This window comes from Mirounga angustirostris, unplaced genomic scaffold, assembly GCF_029215605.1.
Source record: "Mirounga angustirostris isolate CCGP_5_RB_7025 unplaced genomic scaffold, mMirAng1.0.hap1 SCAF_15, whole genome shotgun sequence".
NCBI classification, from domain to species: Eukaryota; Metazoa; Chordata; class Mammalia; order Carnivora; family Phocidae; genus Mirounga; species Mirounga angustirostris.
Genome location: NW_026991723.1, coordinates 61,769,804 through 61,792,320, shown reverse-complemented (window position 1 = coordinate 61,792,320; position 22,517 = coordinate 61,769,804). Strand labels below are relative to the sequence as shown.

The 22,517-nt window shown below is 51.7% G+C and overlaps 1 protein-coding gene across 1 annotated transcript in view; it reads left to right on the top strand.

The window, feature by feature from the left end:
• Positions 1-22,517, top strand: part of GABBR2 (gamma-aminobutyric acid type B receptor subunit 2) — a 344,696-nt gene that overhangs the window by 92,812 nt on the left and 229,367 nt on the right. Inside the window, exon 2 of the mRNA XM_054509321.2 lies at positions 15,528-15,665. Coding sequence (XP_054365296.2) covers positions 15,528-15,665 — 138 coding nt within the window. The remainder of the gene's footprint in view (positions 1-15,527; positions 15,666-22,517) is intronic.

Below are 22,517 nucleotides of genomic sequence, written 5' to 3'. Positions count from 1 at the left end.
TCGGGAGACTGAGCAGGGCGTGGGGCTGGGCCCTCCTCAGCAGCTGCCTGGGGAAGGCGAGTCAGCCCCGGGTTTCCTGGAAAGCTCTGAGACGGGGGTCACCCCTTCCTCGGTGCCTGTTTATGCTCCACTTTTGGGCTTTGAAGAGCAAAGCTGCCGCTTCCTGTGCCCACCACACCGGGGTGCCTGGCCTGACGTCCCCGTCTGCTGCTCTTCCGGGGAAGGGTCTCGACAGAATCTGTGCAAATGCCTCTCCAACCTGGGAGGCAGCTGGTAAAGGATGTACCTGGCACAATGCAGACCCGAGGATGGAGGCTGCGTGGCAGGGTCGGGAAGCCTGGTTGTCATGTCAACAGATTGGCCCAAAATAGTGAGGGGCGGGCTCCCATATGGTGCCTGTCGTGACCATACAACTCGCTCCTTCCACGGCAGAGCTGCGGCGGCCCAGGCTTTTAGAGAAGTACAGGTGAGGGACTCAAGAGGATATCCCGCTCTCGCTGCCTCAGGAAGGACCAGACAGGGTGGGGACTGTCCTAGGGTCTCCACTGTTGTAGAAAGTGGAAGCCCCAGAAAGGAATTCCTAGGCCCGTGTCCACCCTCAAGGCTGCCATGACTCATTTCGTCCCCCCGCTTGGGTGGCCAGCAAACAGCAAGGTGGGGACAGTGGGGGTCCTGAGCAAACTGAACTAGAATCGGCCTGAGGTCAGTGGGCTAGGAAGGGGGAGACCTGAAACCAGGCATCCGGCTCCCGAGTAAGGACCCTAGACCATTATGCTACAGAGGTGCAGGAGACAGCGCTGTCCTTAGGGGGGCCACACTCGGGGGGCTGCCCTGGGCCATTCCATTCCAGAGGGTGCTGGGTTAGCCCATGGAAAGGGCATCTCACCCAGCGGAAGCTTCCAGAACGAAACAAGATGTGCTGGGCTTGGCCAAGCACAGAGGAGGTGGAATGTCTGTTGTGCAGAAGTCACATGCGGTCCAAGGAGTCGGGGTCTGTTGTCGGGGCAGCGGGGCATAGTGTCTGGGGCAAAAGAGTCTGCCCCAGTTGGCTCAGTCACATGCCCTCGGCACCTTCCTCCTCTCCCCTCTAGTCTCCTCACGAACAGGGCAGACAGTAGCTGGGCGAGGAGCCTGCCGACCTCACACCAACCTGCCCTCCACACATGGGGCCCTTTTGTGCTTCTGTGTATTTGCTATGGAGTTCCATTTTGATTTCTCTCTAGTTTCTTCGTACAGTGCCGTTTGAAAACCACTTTCCTGGCCTGGCAGAGAACAAAGGCACGCGTTCTCTTTCCATACCTCGGCTCAGGGAGGAAGGAGGGATGGATTTATCTCCTACTTTAAGATTAGAAAACTGAGGTCCAGGGAGAGGCCACGAAACCTGTCCTGGGGAGGCGGTGATCACCTTCCTGCTTGTTTATTTCAAATTGTGGCAAAATGTACATAACATGGAATTTGCCATTTGAGCCATTTTAAAGTGTATACTTGAGCGGCATGAAGTACATTCACGCTGTTGTGAGATCATCACCACCATCCATCTTCAGAACTCTTCATCTTCCCAAGCTGAAACTCTATACCTATTAAACACTAACTCCCCCGTGCCCCTCCCCCAGCCCCTGGGAGACACCACTTTGCTTTCTGTCTCCATGAATTTGACTCCTCCAGGTCCCTCATCTAAGTGAATCATGCAATATTTATCCTTTTTTATCCGTCTCATTTCACTTCCTGCTTGCTTTTTTTTTTTTTTTTTAATTTGAAGAACGGCATTCAAATAATTTTTTTAAGGCTCAGGAAGGATCTGTTAAACCTAAAAGGAAAACAAAGTAAGAATTTCACAGCAAGGTTGCTACTCAGGGAAAAAAATAATCACATTTTTTTCTGCATGAAAATGAATAAACCCTGAAAAATCCTCCTACTTTGTTTGCAGGATTTATGAAGGTAATTTTTCTCTGCCCTCCATCTGGGAAAGGGCCCAGGAAGCCATGACAGGAGTTTGAGGAGCAGCATCTCGGGGAGGGGGCGGTGTGGAGGCCATGGGCAGCCTTACTTTTACCCTGTATCTGGGCTGGGTGGAGGTCCTCTCGTGGTTAGAACTGGGCCTAGGTTTGGGGGGTGGTTCTGGCAGGACCCACTCTGGAGATGCCAAACTACCACCTGTAAGAGACCTCCCAGAACCTTGGAGCCTGGAGATCCTAGAGGCTGTCCCAGGACTAGGATCCTGAAGCCCAGAGACAGGAGGGGCCCAGTCAAAGGTCACCCAGCAAATAGCAAACAGGTAGGAGCCCAAGGCTCCAGTCCCAGGACAGGCTCTGCCCTCGGATTGGGATATGAATGATAACAAGGGCCCTTCAACATGCACGTACTTCCAGGGCCCCTGAATGCATTAGCCCCATCTAGCATGACCTGCCCTCTGCCCTGTGAGGGAGGGAGGCTCATTAGACCTGTTTTACGAGAAGCTCAGGAGGGTAGAGACCTGCCCAGCAGGCAGTAGCCAGAAGATGGGGACCGGGCCGGGGCCCCTGGTTTGGCAGACGCACTGCTTTTGGTACCCTGGGCCCTAGGTGCAGGGCTCAAAGACCTTTCCTCCAGCTCAACAGTTTTCCTGCCTGTGTTTCCATCACCTCCTGTGCTGTTCTGCCCCTGGCAGGTCACCCTAGCCCGGGGTGAGACCATCTAGAGGGTTCTCCATCCCTCAGACATGCTCAGATTCTGAGTGGCTGTTTTCATTGTCAAGGCTTGGATGCTTCTGGCGTTGGAGGGGAACTTTTCCCAAAGTATTACGGTTCTTAGTTGCTTTGACCTTCAGTAGTACATTAGGAACGATAGCAGTGGTGCTGGTTTAATGATAATTAAGATTACTGTGACTAATTCCTCATGATGCTCTCCAGGGTCTGCTGTCCGCCATACCCCCCACCCCAAACTGGCCTCCCATGCTTCCCGTGACTCCCCTGTCCTACACACCCTCTCACCTCCTCTACGCTCCCCATGTTCTCATCTGGGTGTCGGTCATTGCTGAAAGGGAATCTGGAGGACCCAGTTCACTCCCTCCCCTCCACCACCCCACACAACCTGTCCCCCCAGTGCATTTTTCCTTTTAGCATTTATCATATAACACATTTTACTTACTGCTGCATTATCTAACGCTGACTAACATTTTACTTAGATCCTACTTATTTATCCTCTCCTTCCCTGACTGGATGGTTGGAATGGAAGCTCCCTAGGGGTGGGGATTTTGTTCCCTGCTTTGTCCCTGCCACCTATCACAGTGGCTGACACATAGCAGGTGCTCAATAAATTCACATAGACTGAGTGAACACTCTTCTCACTGCGGGCCACCCTCCTCCACCCTCTCCATCTGGCTAATTTCTCCTTGTGTTTCAAGACTCAGCAGAAGGGCCTCCTCCTGCAGGACACCTACCCTGATTCCTGGTCCCGGGTTCGGTGGCCTCTTCCAGGCCCCATGCTGTCGCCCTACTCGTAGCATGCTTTCCCACCCCCTGCTCACCCCATGCAGCCCTGTAAGTGCCCAAGGGTTAGGCTTTCTTGGCATTGTTTGCCTGTTTCACAAAGAAGGGCGGTGCAGGGTGTGAGCTCCCCACCGCGGCTGGGATGGGCTGCGCTCGCTCGGAGGGCCTGCACTTGCCCCCTGGCCTTCCAAAAGCTGCTGTACTTGGAGCTTTGTCAGCCACCTGGGCAGGGGTCTTGCAGAGGGGCTTCCTCAGAGTAGATCATACTCCTAAATGCACTGATCCCAAGCTGCTGCCCCAACAGCCACAGGAGCCTTTCCCGGGGGGACCCAGCCCTCAAATGAATCCCCCTTCTGGCGCCTCCCACCAGCCCCCACCAGTACTTCCTCCTTGTCCTGCTCCTCAAAAGAATTCCTTCTCCCAGAGCCTCCCTGCTTCCTTGTCCGGGTGTTACCTGTTTTCTGGGCTGTCTTTCCAGCTGAAACCCCTTTGCATACTTTCTAGGCAGGGAGAAGCTTCACCTCCTTCAGAGTCCAGGGGCAGCCCCAGGCGCTGCAGTCTGGGCGGGCAGTGCCATGTGGGCTTGGAGACCACTTAGCAGGATCTCAGCCATGGGGGTGGGGGGCAGGTAAGGATCGGGTCCTAGGGATGCAGACCTGGGAAGGCGTGCTAGGACTTCAGACTTGGAGAAGCTGGGGTATGGGAACAAAGTGTTGAGATGGGGACACAGCTAGGCCCAAGGCTGCCTGTGCAAGCAGGATCCCTGAAGTCAACTTCCACGTGAGGTCAGCACTCCGCCTGTGGGGTCAGGCGGCCACGGCGGGGATGCTGGGGGAGCTGGCCTGGAGTGTCGATGCGTTGGGGAAATCGCCTCCAGAAAGGAACTCTGGAAACAGGTGCCTGCCGCAGAGGTGGAAGGACTGAGGAATCGGAAAGTCCCTGAGTAGAGTCCCCTGGTCACGGTGGTGTGTGACAGAGGCCCAGCCTCTGTCCATCAGGCAGGGGAGTGACCGCCATGTCCCCAGCTGGAGGACAGGAGAGGCACATAATTAACTCCGGCTGAGCCGCTGCTGACGGAGGATGGGTCTCCTGAGTGATGAGTGTGGCTGTGGGTCGAGGGGGTGATGATCCCGCTGGGCCTGCAGTCACTGCTCACCTCCGAGTGGGCGTCCAGTGAGTGTTTGAGCGCAGGCAGGAGCTGTGTCAGGCCGCAGACCTCTGGGGGTTCCCCGGGGGACAGCTCTGGCCCGTGTCCCAGGAAGGACTGTCGGGCTTGGATGTGGCTTCCCAGGGAAAGTCGGTAGAGTGGGTAGCTGGCCTGCCCCTAACCTGCATCCAGTCCAGCGCTGGACTTGGCAGCGTCCCCAAGACCCCGCATCCTTTCCTGGCTCTTCCAGCTCACTTCCTGGTGGCCCAGGGTATACAGGGGCCTGGAAGAAGCTGGGACTCCCCCCTCCCTCTGGGGTTTCCCTTTCTCTGCTTTCTGCGTCTGTCCTTGCCCTCAGCCCCGTAACTGCCCAGCCTTTGCTCCTGCCATCTCCTGCCTGGACCCCCACACTAGCCTCATGAACCATCCCCTTGCCCAGCCTCTCTGCCTTCAAGTCACGTCCTTCAGGTGTCGGGAATGGATGTCTTCCCGGCTCAGCTCTGGTGATGTCGTTATCAGGTTAAGCCCTTTTAAGAACGCCCCTGGGTTTAATAGGTATGGCGCTTTTCTGTTTGCCAGGATGCAAACATTCTGGAAATAGATACTGATGATGGTCACACCACATTGTGGGTGCACTTAATGCCACTGAATTATACACTTAAAAATGATGAAAATGGTTTAAAAAACCAAACAAACCCAAACAAAAGCTCCCTGGGGCTCCAGAATAGGGTGCAGCCCTGTATGTGGGTGCTCAGCCCCCCTTTCCAATCCATCTGTCATTTCTTTCATCTGCCCATGGAGTGCTCCAACCCAGAGAACCACTTGCTCTTCCCAAGACTGATCCCACTTTTCCTGTCTCCTTGTCTCTCCCCGTGGAATCTCAGGATTAGAGTCTTTTACTAATTTAGCCCTTTACTCGGTGAAATAATCCTTTCTACAGCCTCTTCCTGCAGGCTTCTCCCTGAACACCCATGGTGACGGGCAGCCCGCTGTCTGCCCAGGCATTTGACCCCATTTCTGGGCGTCTTGGACGGTAAGAGGCAGAGGCAAGGTTTAGAGCATTATGGCCTGGTTTTGAGTCCCAGGATCAGGACTTAACTAGTCATGTGACCTCGAGCTTGTCAGTTAAGCTCCCTGAACTTGTATTTTCTCCCCTGTTAAATGAGGGGTAATGTTGGTATCCTTTCCATAGGGTCATTGCAAATATTAAACGAGATCCATTATGAAAGGTGAAAGAGATCATGCACGTAAAGAATTTAGCATGGTGCCTGGCATATAAGTCAGTGCCGAAGAAATGTTAGTTTGATATGTTTAATAAGTTGAACCAAAACCTGGCCTTGAGCATGAACCAAAACACAGATTGTTAGGGCATGAAGGAATCGGAGAGACGAACTGTGGCGGTCATTTGTAGGCTCCCTGACACCTAGTCCCCCTCTCCTGCTGGCCAGGTTGCACTTGGTCCCTGGGACTTTCTTGGGTCAAGTCCGGCCAATGAGTTCCATTTAATTGCGGGTTGAGTCTCTGGAGAATTTTCTTTTTCCTTCTCCTTTGGCAGCTAGCAGCATTTAGATGGTGGCAGTACCATCAGTTTGGACCCCTGAGTTACTGTGATGCATCGAGCCCCCCTCAGGGAGAGAGAAGTCAATTTTTTCTGGAATGCCCCATTGAGATTTGGGGGTATTGCTCTGAGATTTGGGCGTGGTTGTTGCCACAGCATAGGCTAATCTCTCCCAACTGATAAATCTGCTCACTCGACTTTCTCGTTTTTTATAAGTGAAGGTCTGTGAAGAAGACGTCACAGGGCGAGGCAGGGGCAGGCCTGGCCCCACCCTGTGCAGGACTGAAACCTGTGCTTGGCAGAGCTGGGTTTATTCTTTCTTTCTTCTCTTTCCTCCTTGGTCTTCCCCATCACTGGGTCCCGTTAAGGAGGCCGTTGAGATTGACCCATTTGACTGGGTCCTGTTGACGTCATGTGCTGGTCAAACCCAAGCCTCAGAACAGCCTGACCAGTGAGCTCTGCTCTGGGCACTCGTTTTTTCCAGGGGTGCTGGGCCAGGTTGCTCATCAGGCCTCACATCTGGACCATGGCCACCACCTCCCAGCTGACCTCCTTTCCCCCCCACTTCCAGGGCCTCTTCCTCCAGACCAGCCTCCAAAGGCATCAGTGTAAAGCCGGCTTCCATCTCTGCACTTCCCTGATTAAAGTTCTGCAGGGCGTCCTGCTGTCCAGAGGAAAGAAAGCACGCCCTGCCTGGTGTCCAAGCTTCCCCAGGGCGCCGGCTCACCCCACCCATCCCTTCTGCACCCCGTGCTCCTGCCCCAAAAGCAAATGCCCCATTTCTCCCGTGTGCCTGGCACTTCCCCATCCCGGGCCTTTGCTCACGCTCAGTCTCAGCCCGCTGCGTCTCCCCGTCACCTCTGTCTCTTCTACACCTTTCGGGGCTCAGCCTGAACGCACCTCCTCCAAGAAGTCTGGGCAGAACATGTCAGCATGACTTGAATATACCTTCCTTTTTGCATGACTTGTGTCTCTACCGTGGTTCCCACTTTTATCTGGCCTTGTGTTCCAGCTTTTTGTTGCTGTCTCCTCGCTCACTCCCTGGCGGCCGGGAGCAGCCCCAGCACCCAGCACAGGCCCTGGCTCTTCATTGCCCCCCATGAGTATTATGGGAGCAAAGGATCCCGTGACTGATCTACACCTCCGCTGTGCCCCGCACCGCATTTTACCGAATGGTTCCTGTGTCTCTCACCTCCCCTAGACTGCACGTCCCTGAGGGCAGGGACCAAGTCTTACCCCCTCACACCTCCCGCCCTCCCTCAGCAAATGGAGAGGAAGAGAAGCGCATCGTGGAGGCGTATGTGGGGCAGAGAGGGGCAGAGATGGCTTGGTGGCACGCCACCAGCATGCGGTCCCTCTTCAGCAGGTGACCCGGGCCCCCATCCCCAGGGGAAAGGCTGACAAGTTGGGATATTTGTGCAAACGGCCACCGCCCTCTCCCCCCTCCCGACCGGCAGCCTTCCTGTGCTTCGTGTTCATGACCCTGACTTTTAAGACTATCACACCTGCCTGTGCGGGGGCACTCATCGAGAGCTAACCAAGAAACGCAGTTTGTATCCACCAGTCTGAAAAACATTTTTTGGTTTGGGTAGATGGCTTTCCCCGTGCAGAGGAGGGACGTGGGCTGTGGCCCCAACATCCTCAAATAACACAGTCTGCAGCTGACCAAGAATGCAGAGTGACAACTTCAGGGAGAAGAGAGAAATGCCAGGTTTTCTCAGTATCCAGGATGGACAGTCTGGCTCTCTGGAGGCTTTGAGAAGCAGATGGTCTGTCCATCACCCCGAGGAAAGGGTGTGAAAAACTCAAGATGGCTGGAGTTAATAAGCTCTTTGGGACAGAGATTCAGATGTGACTACTCTTCTTTCAGGCTGTATCCACCCGCGGGGGCCGCATCCACCACGCGGCATGGTACGCTCAGCCAGTATGTATTAAACACCTGTTTGGAACCAGGCCCTTTGCTGGGCATGGGGGACGCGGGGGGACTAAGACAGCCCAGTGCACCAGATCTGAGCTGTAGCTGCTTATGTCTCTTCAATTCTGGTTTGACATCAGTGTCCTGCACGCTGGGGGACATATTTTAAATGCACAGCATGCTTTCTTTCTACTTTTTCCTGTCATCATCTTTTTTTTATCTCTCTTTAAAGTTTCACCTTTCTCTAATAGTTTTCCAGGTGTTTTGATTTCTTACGTTTCAAAATTTTTCCAGCAGGTGGTTGGGAATGTTGATTAGTTGAGGCTGTCTAATTGCAGTAACAGACACTCCTGTAGAGAGTGGTTTCATGTATTAAGGTGGTTTCTTGCTCATGTCATAGTCAAGTGCAGGTCAGAGGGGGGTGTTGGTTGGGCCCTCTGGGGAGCAGGTGCACTGGGAAAGGTACAGATGGAGTCAGAGGTGCACTGGGAAAGGTACGGGGCGGCGGGGAGGGAGCAGAGAAAGGCAGGACAGGTCTTCTGACTGGGGGCAGATCTGGCCCCCATGAAAAGCAGGGCACGGAGGAAGCAGGGTGGGGAGAAAGAGGCCCAGGTAGCATTGTGGCTCTGAGAAAGTCCCAGCCAGACCAGGGACTCCAAGCTTGCCTGCTGTTGAGACTTGTGCTGGCCAGAAACGGTGAGCCCCGGTTCCACCGCCAGGCTCAGCCAAGCGTTGGGTTGCCAGGCAGGAGTGGGGCGTATCCCAAGGGCATGGCTCCCAGAGGCTATCAGCTCTTGAGACTGTCCTCCTTCTGGCAGTTTCTCTTGAAGTGGCAGTGCCCTTCCATGATGACCACAGGGATTTGGGGGTGGGGGCGCTCCACCACTTCTAACTTGTAGGACCTTGGAGTCTTCCCTACTCATACTGTGGATGGAACAGAGAGCGCAGGACACCCATGGAGGGGCTTCATAGGCCAATCCTGGGCAGAGCGCACATCACCTCACTCACCTGCCATTGCCCAAAGCTCAGTGGTCACAGGTGATTGTGAGGAAGACTGTGGAATGTAGCGTCGCTTCGTGCCTAGGGAGAAAAGCAGAACACAGATACCCTGGAGCGGGGATTGGGTGTCCCTATCCAGACTCTGCCTCTTCCTCACTGTTGATACGTGGTGCAAATGACTCACCTCTCTGACCCTCAATTGCTTCATCTATCAAAATACGAATAACAAAAGGACATACTTCACAGGGTTGTTGTGAGGATTAAGTGTGTTAATATATATATATAAAGACATAAGAACAGTACCTGGTACAAATAGATGCTGTCTTATTACTGTTACTCCTAATGTTTCCAAACTTAGTATGTCAATAAATGTTTCTTGAGTATCTGCTTTGTTCGAGGAATTTTATGTGTCACAGGGACCTACTTGTTTCTCCTAGCACTTAATAGGGGCTCAGAAAATGTCTGAATGAATGAATTTCCATGGGAAAACAAGATAGTGTTTAATTCAGTTGGCCATGGTGCTGGGCTAATTTTAAACATGATTTCACAATAAGAAATGTGAAGTCCTGTTCTTCAGCTCAGAAAGTCAACCCCAGAAGAACAGAATGAGAAAGATTTAACATGGTTGCGAAAGCAGGCTGGGTGTGAGAAGCCTACTGGTTTAAAAACGACCTCCTGTCTTTATAAAAATAATATGTGCATTTAAAAATTTTTTTGAGTAAAACAAATAGGTACAAAGAAGAGAGTAAAAACAAATCGTTCAAAAGCTCACCATTTTTAACATTAGATGAGTCTCATTCCAGACATGTTGCCATGCATACGTTATATGGAGAAAGATGGACAGAAATCATTTTATAAAATGAGATCATTATTACATGCTATTTAAAACTGATGTGAAATTTTATTTTTTTTGAATGCCACAGGAGAAAATAAGGAAATATAATTACTCCACATTAAACGGTTTTGCCTTCACTACAGACAGTCTTGTTTTCTGAAATATCAAGGGTAATAAAAGACCATGAAAAGCAGTGAGGTTAGAGTCCTGGCTTTTAAACTCCAGTTTTCAATTGTAGATGGTATCGATCCAAGTTTTCCTGTGGAAGAAGAGGAAATTTGCAGTCCTACAACTCCTTTTCCCCTCCTCCTCCTTCTGAATTTTGTTATTTTCTTCACTTTACCGGTTGTTTCGTGTGAAATGGGTGCAGAACTCACAATTGCCCCTTGTTAATCACAAGCCTCCGTTTTTGAGATCTGTGTTTTGAGTCATGTTATGGTTGGCTGCATTTCTCATCAAGTAGTCTTTTTTTCCACCCCCCCCGCCCCAAGAAAGTTTCATAGGTGTTTTGTTACCAAGAGATTATGTGTGATGCTTTAGTAGTTTTTACTGATAGTAAGGTCTGTGTGAAGTAGGTGCCAAATACAAGGACTGCATTCTAAGGTTGCATTAATAGAAGTCCGTGCTCAGAATGTGGGAGGTGATCATTTCGTTCAATTTAGCCTTGTGTGTAGGCATGCTCTGAACAAATCAATAAGGAAAATACAACCAACAGAAAAATGAGCAAAGTCACTGGTCCCAAAGAAGAAACAAAACACATATAAACATATGAAGAGATGGCTTATCCTCTTTAATCATCAGGAACAGACAAATTGAAATGACATCAGTATGTACAAGATTGGCAAAAATTAAGGTTGATAGGGATGTGGAGTAGGGAGTCCTCTCAAACGCTGACAGTGGGAGTGTCAATGGATAAAACCGCTTTGTAAAAAGGTGGGAAATCCTGTGATTTAACGATTCAATTTCCAGGTTTAGACGCTAGGGGAGCTCTGCACGTATGTGCCAGGGGACACATACAGAAATTTTTAAGCGTCTTATTTACAACAGCAACCAAACAAAATACTGGTAATAATCCAAGTGTCCACCAGCGGGGCAAGGAACAAATAAACCATGGCATATTCCTGCCCTGGAATACTACACAGCCCTGAAAATGAATGAACTGCCGTGTTCAGCAATAAACATCTCACAAACAACACAAAGCCATTAAGAGGTTTTCAGTTCAAGTTTCAGGCAAAATATACAGCATGATTCTACATATATATACATTCAAAAACAAGTAAAATTACATGATATAGTGTTTAGGAAACATAGACATGTAATAAAACAATAAAGAAAAGCAAGGAAGGGGTACCTGGGTGGTTTAGTCGGTTGAGCGTCTGCCTTCGGCTCAGGTCATGATCCTGGGGTCCTGGGACTGAGCCCCACATCCGGCTCCCTGCTCACTGGGGAGCCTGCTTCTCCTTCTCCCTCTCCCCCAGCTTGTGCTCTCTCTCTCTCTCTCAAATAAATAAATAAAATCTTAAAAAAGAAAAGCAAGGAAGGATAAATTCAGACTAGGGGTGCCCCCTGGGTGAAGGAGGGGGTGATCCTCAGGGTGGCCACACAGAGGCTTCCACACAAGCTGGGTGTTGGGTATACCATAGGTTCGTATTACTATTTTTCATATTTTATGTAAGTTGTATGTATATGGTATATTCTTTTCTACAAATATTTCATAATAACATTATTTAAAATAAAATAGTGCTCTGAAGTGACATTGCCTGGGATGGAATCCTTACCCTTTATGTGACCTTGGACAAGTTATAACTTCTCTGGAGCTCCATTTCCTTCTCTGTAAGGGTGGAAATAATAATAGTATACCTGCCTTATAACAGTATTGTAACAAATAGGGTAATTTACATGAAGTTCTTAATACTGTGCCGAACACAGAGTGAGTTCATGATGCGTTCATGATGCGTGTTAGCTAGCATCCCTTTTCTGTGCCGGGCAGATGGAGGTATTTGGGGGGGGGGTGCATCCTAGAAATGTCTGTCCTCTGAAGCCTCTGGTGACCACAGATGGAAAGGGTGTGACACTATATCCTATGGGGATGATTAGAAGAGGTCGTTTGGCCTGAAAGTATCTTCTGCAGTCAAGTCAGGCTGCCCTAGTTTAGGTGTCTGAAGGGCTCTCGTGGGAATGGAAGACTGTACGAATTCTAAAACGCCCCAGAGCAGGGGTGGGCAGCCACGTTCATTTGTTTATGTATTGTCTGTGGCTGCTTCTGGGCTACAAGGGGTTGACGAGTCACAATAGACACCATATGGTCCCCAAAACCTAAAACATTTACTGCCTGGCCCTTTACAGAAAAAGTTTGCTGACCTTTGCTCTAGGATGAGAACTTGAAAGAGAAATGCAAAAGGAGGGTGATATTTAAGACTTCATAAGAAGCAGAGCTGGCCAAAGACAACTTAGCTCCCCCGTGAAGGAGTGAGACTCCTGCCACTGGAGAGATGTAAGCAGATGCCAACTGCTCCTGGAGCAGGGGGCATGGAGGAGGGCTTTGTATCTGGGGCAGGTTGGACACATCAGTGTTCAAATTCTTCTTAAAGTCTGAAATTCTGTACGGAGTAATTCTCAGTTTCAAATTGGTCGTTATTAACTCTGACATTTCCTTGGCATTTTTACATTTTAACTCTCAGCAACATTTGCTTTGAAATTTTTAAGTCAAAAAAAGTATTTTAATTCTTTAAAAATGAGATTTAAATGAAAAATGGGATGTATTCGAGTTCTACTTTTTCATTAAAAAAATGGATTTGCATGGCTTTTGGATCTATTCCCATTTATAGGTGCTGAATTTTAAGAGCCTATATGTGACAAGTGTGTCCTTACCAGGAAAAAGGGGCCATCGGAAGTGAAATCAGGGCAGGGAGTTTGGGGGCAGTGACCGTGAACTGCTGTAGGTGTGGAGTCCGTGGAGGGCAAAGAGGAAACATACTGGAGAGGGAAGAGGAGTGGGGGCGGGGGAAGCAACAGTTCCTGAGGGTCTACTGTGTGCCAGGGCCCATGTCCAGGTCGCAGAACTGCAGATCAGAGGCTGTGGCCCATCGATAAGCTTTGAACTACTGCATGAGAATGTGAGCGGGTGGGAGGGCTCTAGTTGGAGAGGTGGGAAAGTCGGAGAACATGATAAAGCCCATAGCTTTCTTCCAGGACACAAGAACCCCCTTATAGGGGGCTCTGAGAGCAATTCATCAAAAGCCAAAGCGCTCAAAGACAACTTGCCATAAACAATTTCTCAGAATGATAGTTTTGCCCAGTGACCAGCTCACTAAAAGCCGTCCGACAGACACCTTAAATGGAGGGAGTAGAGAAGCTTTGGCATCTCCCTGGTTCATGCAGGGGCGGGTCTGAAGTCTGCAAGAGGAGGACGGTAATAAACAGGCATTAGGGGAACGTCTCCGAGTGCAGCCTTTAGAAAGGACTGAAATGTGAGACACAGGTGAAATTGACTTTCACCGGAGCCGGAAGGACGAAGCCTCGTGAAATGGCCGTGTGAAGTGTCTGCGAGGAGTCCCTCAGGAAACTCAAACTTAGAGAAATTCCCCCAGTGATTTGGTGAATTGATTATGGGGCAAACTGATGTGCAGTGGATTAACTTTGAGAGAGTGTGCTCAAGTGACCGGCTCATCCAGCCTTTGCCCTTCCCTAGGCCAAAGACAAAGATCATACACGGGCAGGGACCTCTGGGGTGCTCCCCTTCCTGGTTTCCAGGCATTTTATGCTGCTAGCAATAGAATGCCCTTCTCAAATTAAGCATCACATGGAACCCTGATGCTGAAGACAGAATAGCTACTGGTTCTCTACAACTGACAAGATGTGCCAGCCTGTAGTGATTTTCTTTTCTGTCCCCAAAGGTTATTTTTATTGCCTTACAGGACGTTAACCCGTTTTGTATCTATTTTGGCAGTCTTACCTTATTTCTTATTGTTCCATTCACTGTAAAAATCCCTGTCTCAGGTTTCCTTTTGAATCCACTTTGTCATCCTGCAGATCCCCCTATTAATGAGTTAAATAAAAGGTTGACACGTACCCACTATCGATTTTCATAAGAAGTATGTTTTTAACCTTTTGAGAATTATATTCTGCTAGGAGTTGGGCTTTAAGCGCATGGAAAGCAGGACAGTCAAAAGGACCGGTTTATGTTTTACAAAGCACCTTCCGACGGCGGCTGGGTGGTGAGCAGGCTCACCTGGGCCCCCGGGGAAGCGAGAAGCCCGGCTGGGCGCCTACCTCTGTACACGGAAGAGATGACCACATGGCTTGAATGATGGAGGTGCAGGTGGAAGTGAGTCCTAACTGACTCCCGATATTTGAGGACAATATGTCCTTGTTCATTTCCATACTGGATCGCCTGGATCTGTTTTAGGGCTCGGTTCTCCGCTCTAGGATGTGAGCGCCTGGGCAGGGGGCCGGGTCCAACTTGTATGTTACTAAGTACCCAGCCCTGGACTGAACACAGCAGTGCATGGCAAGTGTTTGCTGAGCGAATTCTTCCCCCTAGATTCTCCTCCTCCTCCTCTTCCTTTTCTTCCTCCCCTTCTTCCTCCCCCTCTTCTTCCTTCTTTTTTTATTGTGATAAAATATGCAAAACATAAAATTTACCATTTTAACCATTTGTTAAGTGCACAAAAGAGTGTCATATAGGTACATTCACATGGCTGTGTGACCATCACCACCATCGGTCTCCAGAATGTTTCCATCCTCCCAAACTGACACTCTGTACCCATTAAACACTGACTCCCCATTCCCCTCACCCTCAGCCCCCCCAGCAGCCACCATTCTCCTTTCTGTCTCTATGAATCTGACTGCTCTAGAGGCCTTATCTAAGTGGAATCCTACAATAACTGTCCTTTTGCATCTGGCTTGTTTCACTTAGCATAATGTCATCAAGGTTCATCTGTGTTGTAGAACGTGTCAGAATTTCCTTCCTTTTTAAGGCTGAAAAATACCCCGTTGTGTGCATATGCCACATTTTGTTTATCCCTTCATCACTGTCCCCCTATACAAAAGGTGTGCAAATACCTCTTGGAGTCCCTGCTCCCGGTCCTTTGGGCTGTCTACCCAGCAGTGGAATGCCGACTCGCATAGCAATCCCAGTGAACCTTTTTGAGGCCTTGTAGTACTGTTTCTTCCTGCAGCTGCATGTTGTACGTTCCCACCAGCAACGCCAACACTTACCATTTTGTGCTTTTTTGATGATCGCCATTCTAATGGGTGTGGATTTGTCCCCTTTTGACATGTAAATGACTCCAGGAAGGGGGAGACCCCAGAGTGAGGCATTGGGGGGCCCTTTCCTCTGTGTGCTCTGCCGGAGAGCCAGCGGTCCTGGATTGGGAAGGTGCTCAGCGGGAGGAGAGCCAGGATGGGGGGGTTCCAACATCACACTCACTGAGCTTATAGCCTGGGCTACTGGCTGGCTTAGAGAGAGGCCTCCCAAGTGGGGGAGCTGAAACCCAGCAGGTTTCTCATGAGGAAATTTGTTTGTGTGAATCCACCGTTGGGCCCCTGTCCCTGGGGAAAGCTGTTTCTAATTCGGGCTTCTCTTTCTGTCTCTTGCTCTCCAGTGTGATAATGCAAAAGGGTTGAAAGCCTTCTACGATGCAATAAAATACGGACCGAACCACTTGATGGTGTTTGGAGGAGTCTGTCCATCCGTTACGTCCATCATTGCGGAGTCCCTCCAAGGCTGGAATCTGGTGCAGGTAAGGTCCGGGTCTCACCTTTGGTTGTCTTTGGCCACCAGTCTTTTGCAGGAATGGTTCCTTGTGCAACATGGCTCCTAAGTTGCCCAGTTCAGGCCTCCCTGACTTTTCCCTGGATGAATGATTGCCCAGCCCCCCGCCACCCCACCTCCTGGCCTGACCCCCAGGCCTGTGCTGGCACGGCCCACATGGTGGGTCTCTATGAGGTAGCCCCAACACCTCCGCTGCATGTTCAGAGTCCTTCAGTGACGGCCTAGCCTGACTCTGTCACCAGTGTCCGGCCAGTCCGTCTGCCCAGTGTCCTCTGCTGTCCCTGCCACTCCCTCTGTGCCTCGGCCCCTTGCAACCACTCACCCTTCCCCAAAGGCATCTTGTACCTTCGGGCCTCTGAGCCCTGCTCTCACTGTTTCCTAATCAGATGGGCCTTTACCTACTCGCTGCCAAGCCCCCCTCCCCCACTGACGTGGTCTTGTCCACCAAGACTGCTCCCCCCCCCCCCCCCCACAAGCCTTTGCTGGGGCTCCTGGCCAGGGTTCACTCTTCACACTGGCTAACGTCATACACCAGCCAGCCAGGGAGTGCATGGCCTGATGTAGGCGACACTCACCAGCGTCAACTGTTGTTTTGAACGGGAGAAGAAGAGTGTGGAAAGATGAGGGGTGGCCCACGCAGTTTGATCATGTCTTTGCTTCAGCCATCCAGCCATCCAGCCATCCAACAGCTAGAATTCTGCACCTGGGATTTTGGTAGACTCTGGGGAGACAGTGCTGACAGGACAGATAGGCGCCTACCCTTCCGTGCTAGGAGGGAGGTAGGCAGTGAGCAAGTAGGCAAGTCATCATCTAAGAGCAAACACTTGTGTCATACGTGTGCCAGACTTAGAACATACCAGACACTGTTCTGAGCGCTTATTTGCATTAATGCAATCCTTATACCTGCTCTGTGCTGTAAGCGCTATATCATTCTCATTTTATAAATCAGAAGACCTGGGCACGCAGAGGCCTAGTGACTTGCTCAAGGACGCTCAGCACTTAGGTAACCGAGCAGGGATTTAAACTCAGGGAGTCTTGAGCTGAGACTGTGGTAGGAAACAGCCAGGACGGAAATAAGCAGGGTGATGGGACTAGTGGTGACCGCCCCAAGGCAGTCAGGAAGGGCCTCTTGGTGGTGACATTTGAGCTGAGACCCAAAGCATGAGAAGGAGCTGGCTGGGTCGATGGAATAGTCGATGCAGATGGCCTGTGCTGGGAAAGAACTTGGCTCATTCAGGGAGTGGAGAACGGGGCAGTGGGGCGGGAGCGTGGTCAGTGGGGAGCCGGGGTGAGAATGAGGAGGCCAGCGGAGCCTGACCACAGCAGGATCTGGTTTCCCTGCAATCCTGTTGACTGAGGAGCTCACATGAGGTGCTGGGGGTAGAGCCCCGACCTCACAGCTCAGAGGGAGGCTGGAGCTACCCGTGACTGAGGTATGAGGAGGAAGGGGGTGAGGTCCCAGGGAGGGCCATGCACTCAGCCCAGGGGCAAGGAAGGCTTCCCAGAGGAGCAACGTGGGGCTGGCTGGAAAGGAGCAGAGGATGTTGGACAGCTGGAGCTGTGCAGGAGAGCATTGCTGGCAGAGGAAACGGGGTGCTCAGGAGCTGGAGGTGGGGGAGTGCATGGGCCCGGGGAGCAGTGAGTCATTCACTGTGGCCTGAGCAGGCCACGCTGAATGTGGGTGGATACAGCAGGAGATGAGGCCCGAAGAGCAGCTCGGCATGCTATGGTGCAGAGCTAACCACGTGCCTGCGACCCAGCGCCGCTCACCTGGCTTCCAGCCCTGTGGCTCCTGCAAACAGCCGTGAGACCTTGGTCGGGTCACTCTCTCTGTGTTTGAGCTTCCTTTCCTGAAAACTGAAGAGCTCGCTCCACTCCCTAGGCAGCAGGGCCAGGCATTCCCCTGTATAGGGATTCCCCTGTAGAATCAGGGGAGGGAGAGGACTGATCTCATAGGACGGCTGTATGGATTCAGGGATGAAATTGTGATTAGAGCCAGGCCTGGCCCATCCTAAGCACTAAGTGTTCCTCGTTGTATTGTCACCCCTGCCCTGCCTCCTACTGCTTCCTGAGTTGAATACCTCGACTCCTCAGCCTTCTGGGTCTTTCTTGCCACATTGTCCCCCCCACCCCCGAGATGCCTCATTCTCCCCATGCCTAGTGTGTCACCCATCCTTGGAGACCCAGCTTAAATGCTACCTCTTCCAAGAAGCCTTTCCTTACTGTACTCTCTAAGGTAGCCCCTCTAAAAATTCTTTTTCTCACTTCCCTGCATTTACTTCTAGCAGAACATGTACATAGCCCACCCGTCGTGCCCTCTGCCTGTCCCTCTCTTAGGGCTTTGCCCCTGTGGGGGCATGTTTAGCTGGGTTGTACGCTCCGTAAGGACAGAACCTGGCCCTGAGTTCCTCTTGTTTTTCCTAGTGCTTAACACTCCACAGACATTATTCTGCGTCTGTTGAATGATCAGAGGGGTGGAGGGAGGAAGGAAGGGATGGAGGGTAGAAAGACCTGCATGCAGATGGACATTTTGCTCAGACATGGCAGGCCAAGTTCCCTGGACAGTCCCTACACAGAGAGGAATCCAGGGAGCTTCCGGACCTTTTCATAGCCTCACTTGGAATGGTTTGCTCCTCAGAATTCTCTGAGGAGCTCCAGGAGGGAGCACAACGCTGAGGACTCTGGCTTGCCGGCCAGAGCGGCCTGGCCTCAGCATGAGCATGGAAGGCCTCCAGCTTCGAGAAGTTGACAAGACAGGAGACTGGGTTATGAAGTCGGGACCGTGTTAGTTATCACTGCATAATGAATCATGCCCAAATTTAGTGGCTTGAAACAACAATAGTCATTATTGCATTATTTCCTTGGGTCAGAAATTCAGACGCAGAGAATGGCTTATGTCTGCACCATAATGTTTGGGGTCTAGCTGGAAGATTTGGAGACTGGACTCTAGCATCATCTGAGGGCTTGACTGGGGCTAGAGGATCAGCCCCCAAGCAGCTCCCTCACATGGGGGGACACATCGGTGTCTCTCCTGTAGGTCTCTCATAAGGCTGCTAGAGTGTCCTCATGGCATGATAGCTGGCTTCCCCCAAAGCGACTCATCTAGAGACCAAGGCAGAGGTGGAAAAGTCTTTTAGGACCTTGCTTCAGAAGTTGCATACTGTCATTTATGCCTTATTCTCTTCGTCATACAAATTAGCACTTATTTAGTGTGGAAGAGGACTATACAAGCTGTAGTGGGAGGTGAAAATCACTGGGGCCCATCTTGAAGGCTGACTACCACAGGAAGGAGGGATTCTGGGAAGAAGGCAGGATCGCAGGCTGCCCAGCAAAGGAAGCTCCATGCTGAGTCCCTTTTCTGTTTTGAGGAACTCCTGCTCATCCTTCAAAACCCTGGATAAGTACCTCTTCCTCTGTGATGCCTTCCCTGATCCCTTTCCTTCTGTGCCTCCCATAGCCCCAGAGTGAATTAATTGCTCCTTCCTCAACAGAGCCTGCTCTGTGAAGGCCATCTCCCACAAGTCAGTGTAAATTGGTTCTTGTGGGGAGGGAGCGAAACATCCTACTCTTTTTATGTACAAAGCACAGAGATACATACGGTACATAAGTAGATCTATAGTATCTGTGGCATTAAAATTTCGGTTTCATTAAAATGAGCGGTGCAGGGATAGGAAAACATGTCTATAAGGGCTTCTCAGGAGAGTAATGGCGAAAAGAAGATTGGGAAGCGTGGTTCTACGTCATGTCTGTTGCATCCGATATTTTGTCATTAAAGGAATTACATTTTGTGGGAGATGGTTTATTCTATTTCCAGGTGTTCCCTGCTAGAATATAAGCTTCTTGGGGGGCAAGGGCCCCCCATTTTCTTTGTCCCCCAGTTCCCAGGGCCTAGCACAGGGCCTGGCACCCAGCAGGTCCTCACTGAGTGCCGAACTGACCTAAGTGCAGGGCGCAGGCTGTGGAGCCTGAAAACCCTCCGCGGCAACAATTTCTTCCCAGCGTGGACGTGACCGTGGTGAGGTGGAGGGCATGGGAGGGAACACAGATTCTCGGCCCCCACTGCAACAGGATCACTCTGCATTGCTGCCGACAAGCACGGCCCACCACTACCCTAGACATCTGCTGGGGGACTGCATAAGGTCAAGGGCTCCAGCTGCACACTGATGGGGCCGCCAAGGGGCAGGGAACTGGATGGTGCCTGGCAGTTTGGAGAGCTCTGGGGACCTTGGAGGCAGAATCACAGGATGAGCCCAGGAGAGTAGACTTCTCCCAGCTTGTGGAGCCAGCCGAGGAAAGTGGAGCAACAAAGATCAGGATCTTGATCGGAAGTAGCCTTGGAGCTTCTGCCTCCCTCCACGTTCTGGGAAAGTAGACTCTGGGGACCTCCCGGCCCCCTCCCCACCTCTGAGAGGCTGAGCTGGCTTTAGAGATGGTGGAGGGGCTGGAGGAGTGGGCCTACATTCACTCAAGGGATTCAGTAATCCCTTAACTTATTCAAAACTGGGCTCCCAAACAGAGTTTCGCAAATGGGAAAATGCATGTAATTTGTGTAATTGAAAAGGAGCTCTGACTGCCCTTTGGGGGAACAATGCTTGCTGGACAGCCTGGAATGTGTAATCAGTTGTTTCTGTTCCCTGGTGCTACAAAAATAGGGATTCGCGCGACGGAGGGGTGAAAATTCAGCCTGGTGCCAAAATCGGTTAAATTTAACTTTTGCCTTTTGCCGGGCTTCTTGATTCCTGGTTGCTGCGTCGAGAGGCTAATATTGTTTAAGTCATGATGTGAGTCACTCGGCCACTGGGGAGCGTCAGCTCAGCCAGCTAGATGCGAGGACCTTCTTAGAGTCCAGGCTCTGTCCCTCCCTGACCTGGTCAGACGCCGCCCTGGGGGAGCTCAGAGCTGGGCCTCCCTGGCAGGGACCTATCAGGACACAGGCTGGGAGGCGTCTGGGAAGGGCCAGGGTCTGGCCCTGGGAGACAGCATGTTCAGACTGGAGGACACGCAGGAGTCTTCGCCTCCAGAGCTGCATGGTTCTGTGAGAGATGTTGCTGGTTCTCAGTGGTATAGGTGGGGAGATGGGGGAGCAATGGCTGAAGTTAGTGGGGAGCAGAGCTTCCACTCCCTGCAAGCAAGCCCTTATCACTGAAGGTATCCAGAATGGGGCAGGCTGCCTGGCTGTGAATGAGGGGGTTCCCTGTTGCCTGAAGTTGCCCGAACATTCCAATCTCATCCAGGCCTGCTGCTGGGGAGATCTAATACAGAGAGTGAGCATAGACCAGGTTCCAGGCTCTCAAACTATATTGTAAGAGTCACTTCTGGGGGCTGGGGATGGGCTTGTGTTAATGCAAATTCCTGGGCTCCACTCAGCGGGTCCAGGCTAAGGGATTCAACAAATGCCTCAAGGGCTGTAGATCCACTTGTTGCCCCAGCTGCCATTGCAGTGCCTAAGCTCAGGAGACTTAGATGCAATTAATTCTTGGAGTCTTGCAAGACCGGGCACGTTCACCTCCCACACCCTGCGACTCTACGGCCTGGGACCCCAGGGACTCTAAGGAGTGCTCCTGGTCTCCAGAACTTCGGGGTATGCTGCCCCTGTTGGGAAGAAGCAGGGCAAATATCCCAGGGCTGCCAGGATGAAGCCCACAGTCCCAAGTGTGGTCAGAAGTTGCTGTCACCCTGCCCTGCTTCCTCATGTCCCTGGCCCCAGACAGAGTTCTCTCCACCCAGCAGGACTGTGCTCGTTCCTTCTGGTGCAGTTTGCTGCCCCTTTTCCTGTGAAGTCCCCCATTCCTTGTGCTGTGCCATCCCCCCCCCCAGCCCCCCCACCCCCCGCCACGGCATGTGCTGCCCTGTGCCTGGGTCTGTCTTGGCTTGGAGCTGCCTGAGGCCGGGGTCTGCTCTCATTCAGCCTCGTGCCCCCTGGCTCCCGTGCTGAGGGGTACTGGGGGAGTACTTGCTGACAGAGGCCTGGACGCCTGCCTTCTAGGCCTCAGTCTCCTCCTGAAAGAGGAGGGCAGATCATCAGAGCCTGCCAGACATGAAGGGACCCAGAGTGGTTCTCCACCTGCAGCCCCTTGGTAAATGAAAGCGGAGGGAGACCCTAAACGGCCTCCAGCTCGGCCCCAGCCCACATCTCCTGTCTCTGGACCCCATGTTGTTCTTTAACTTTTATGAAGACCCCCTCAGGATCCTGTCCTCAGCATTCTGAAGGGGGTTTGCTTTTGACCCTACCTTGCGCTTTTCCCAAGCAGTTCTGCGGGCCTGCCCCCAACCTAGGCTGTCCTTCTGCGAACCTGGGGCCTGGGGAAGAGGCAGGAGAATTTGGAGGCGAGTCGGGGGGTGGGGGGCGGGAATGAAGGCAGGGCAGCTGAAGCCAGAGATGCCGGCAGAGCCTGGGGAAGGTACAAGAGATGCATCGAGAGGGGGTTGACCTCCTCAGAGACCAGGACAAAATTCCTTCCTTCTTGGGAGCTAGGTGATAGCTGCCTCAGCTGGCAGACAAAAATAGTCTCGCTGATGAAAATAAAGGCAGATTCCTGAAGGGATAAAGGGCTGCTCGCAGGAAAACGCAAACACTATTTCGTCAAGAACCGTATCCCGCAGAGCCCGTCCCTTCAAAGGTAGCGCAGCAGATATTAAATTGTAGATGTGTTTGTGCTGGCACCTTCCCAGCCTCCCTCGGCAGCCCATCCTGCGCCGCGGTGCTCCCTCCAGGACCGGGGGGGGGGGGGGACGGTTCAGCTTGTGTGATGGGGCTGAATCCATGGGGACGCTCCTGCCAGGGAGCGGAGGGAAGCAGGTCATGCAGACAGGGGAATGT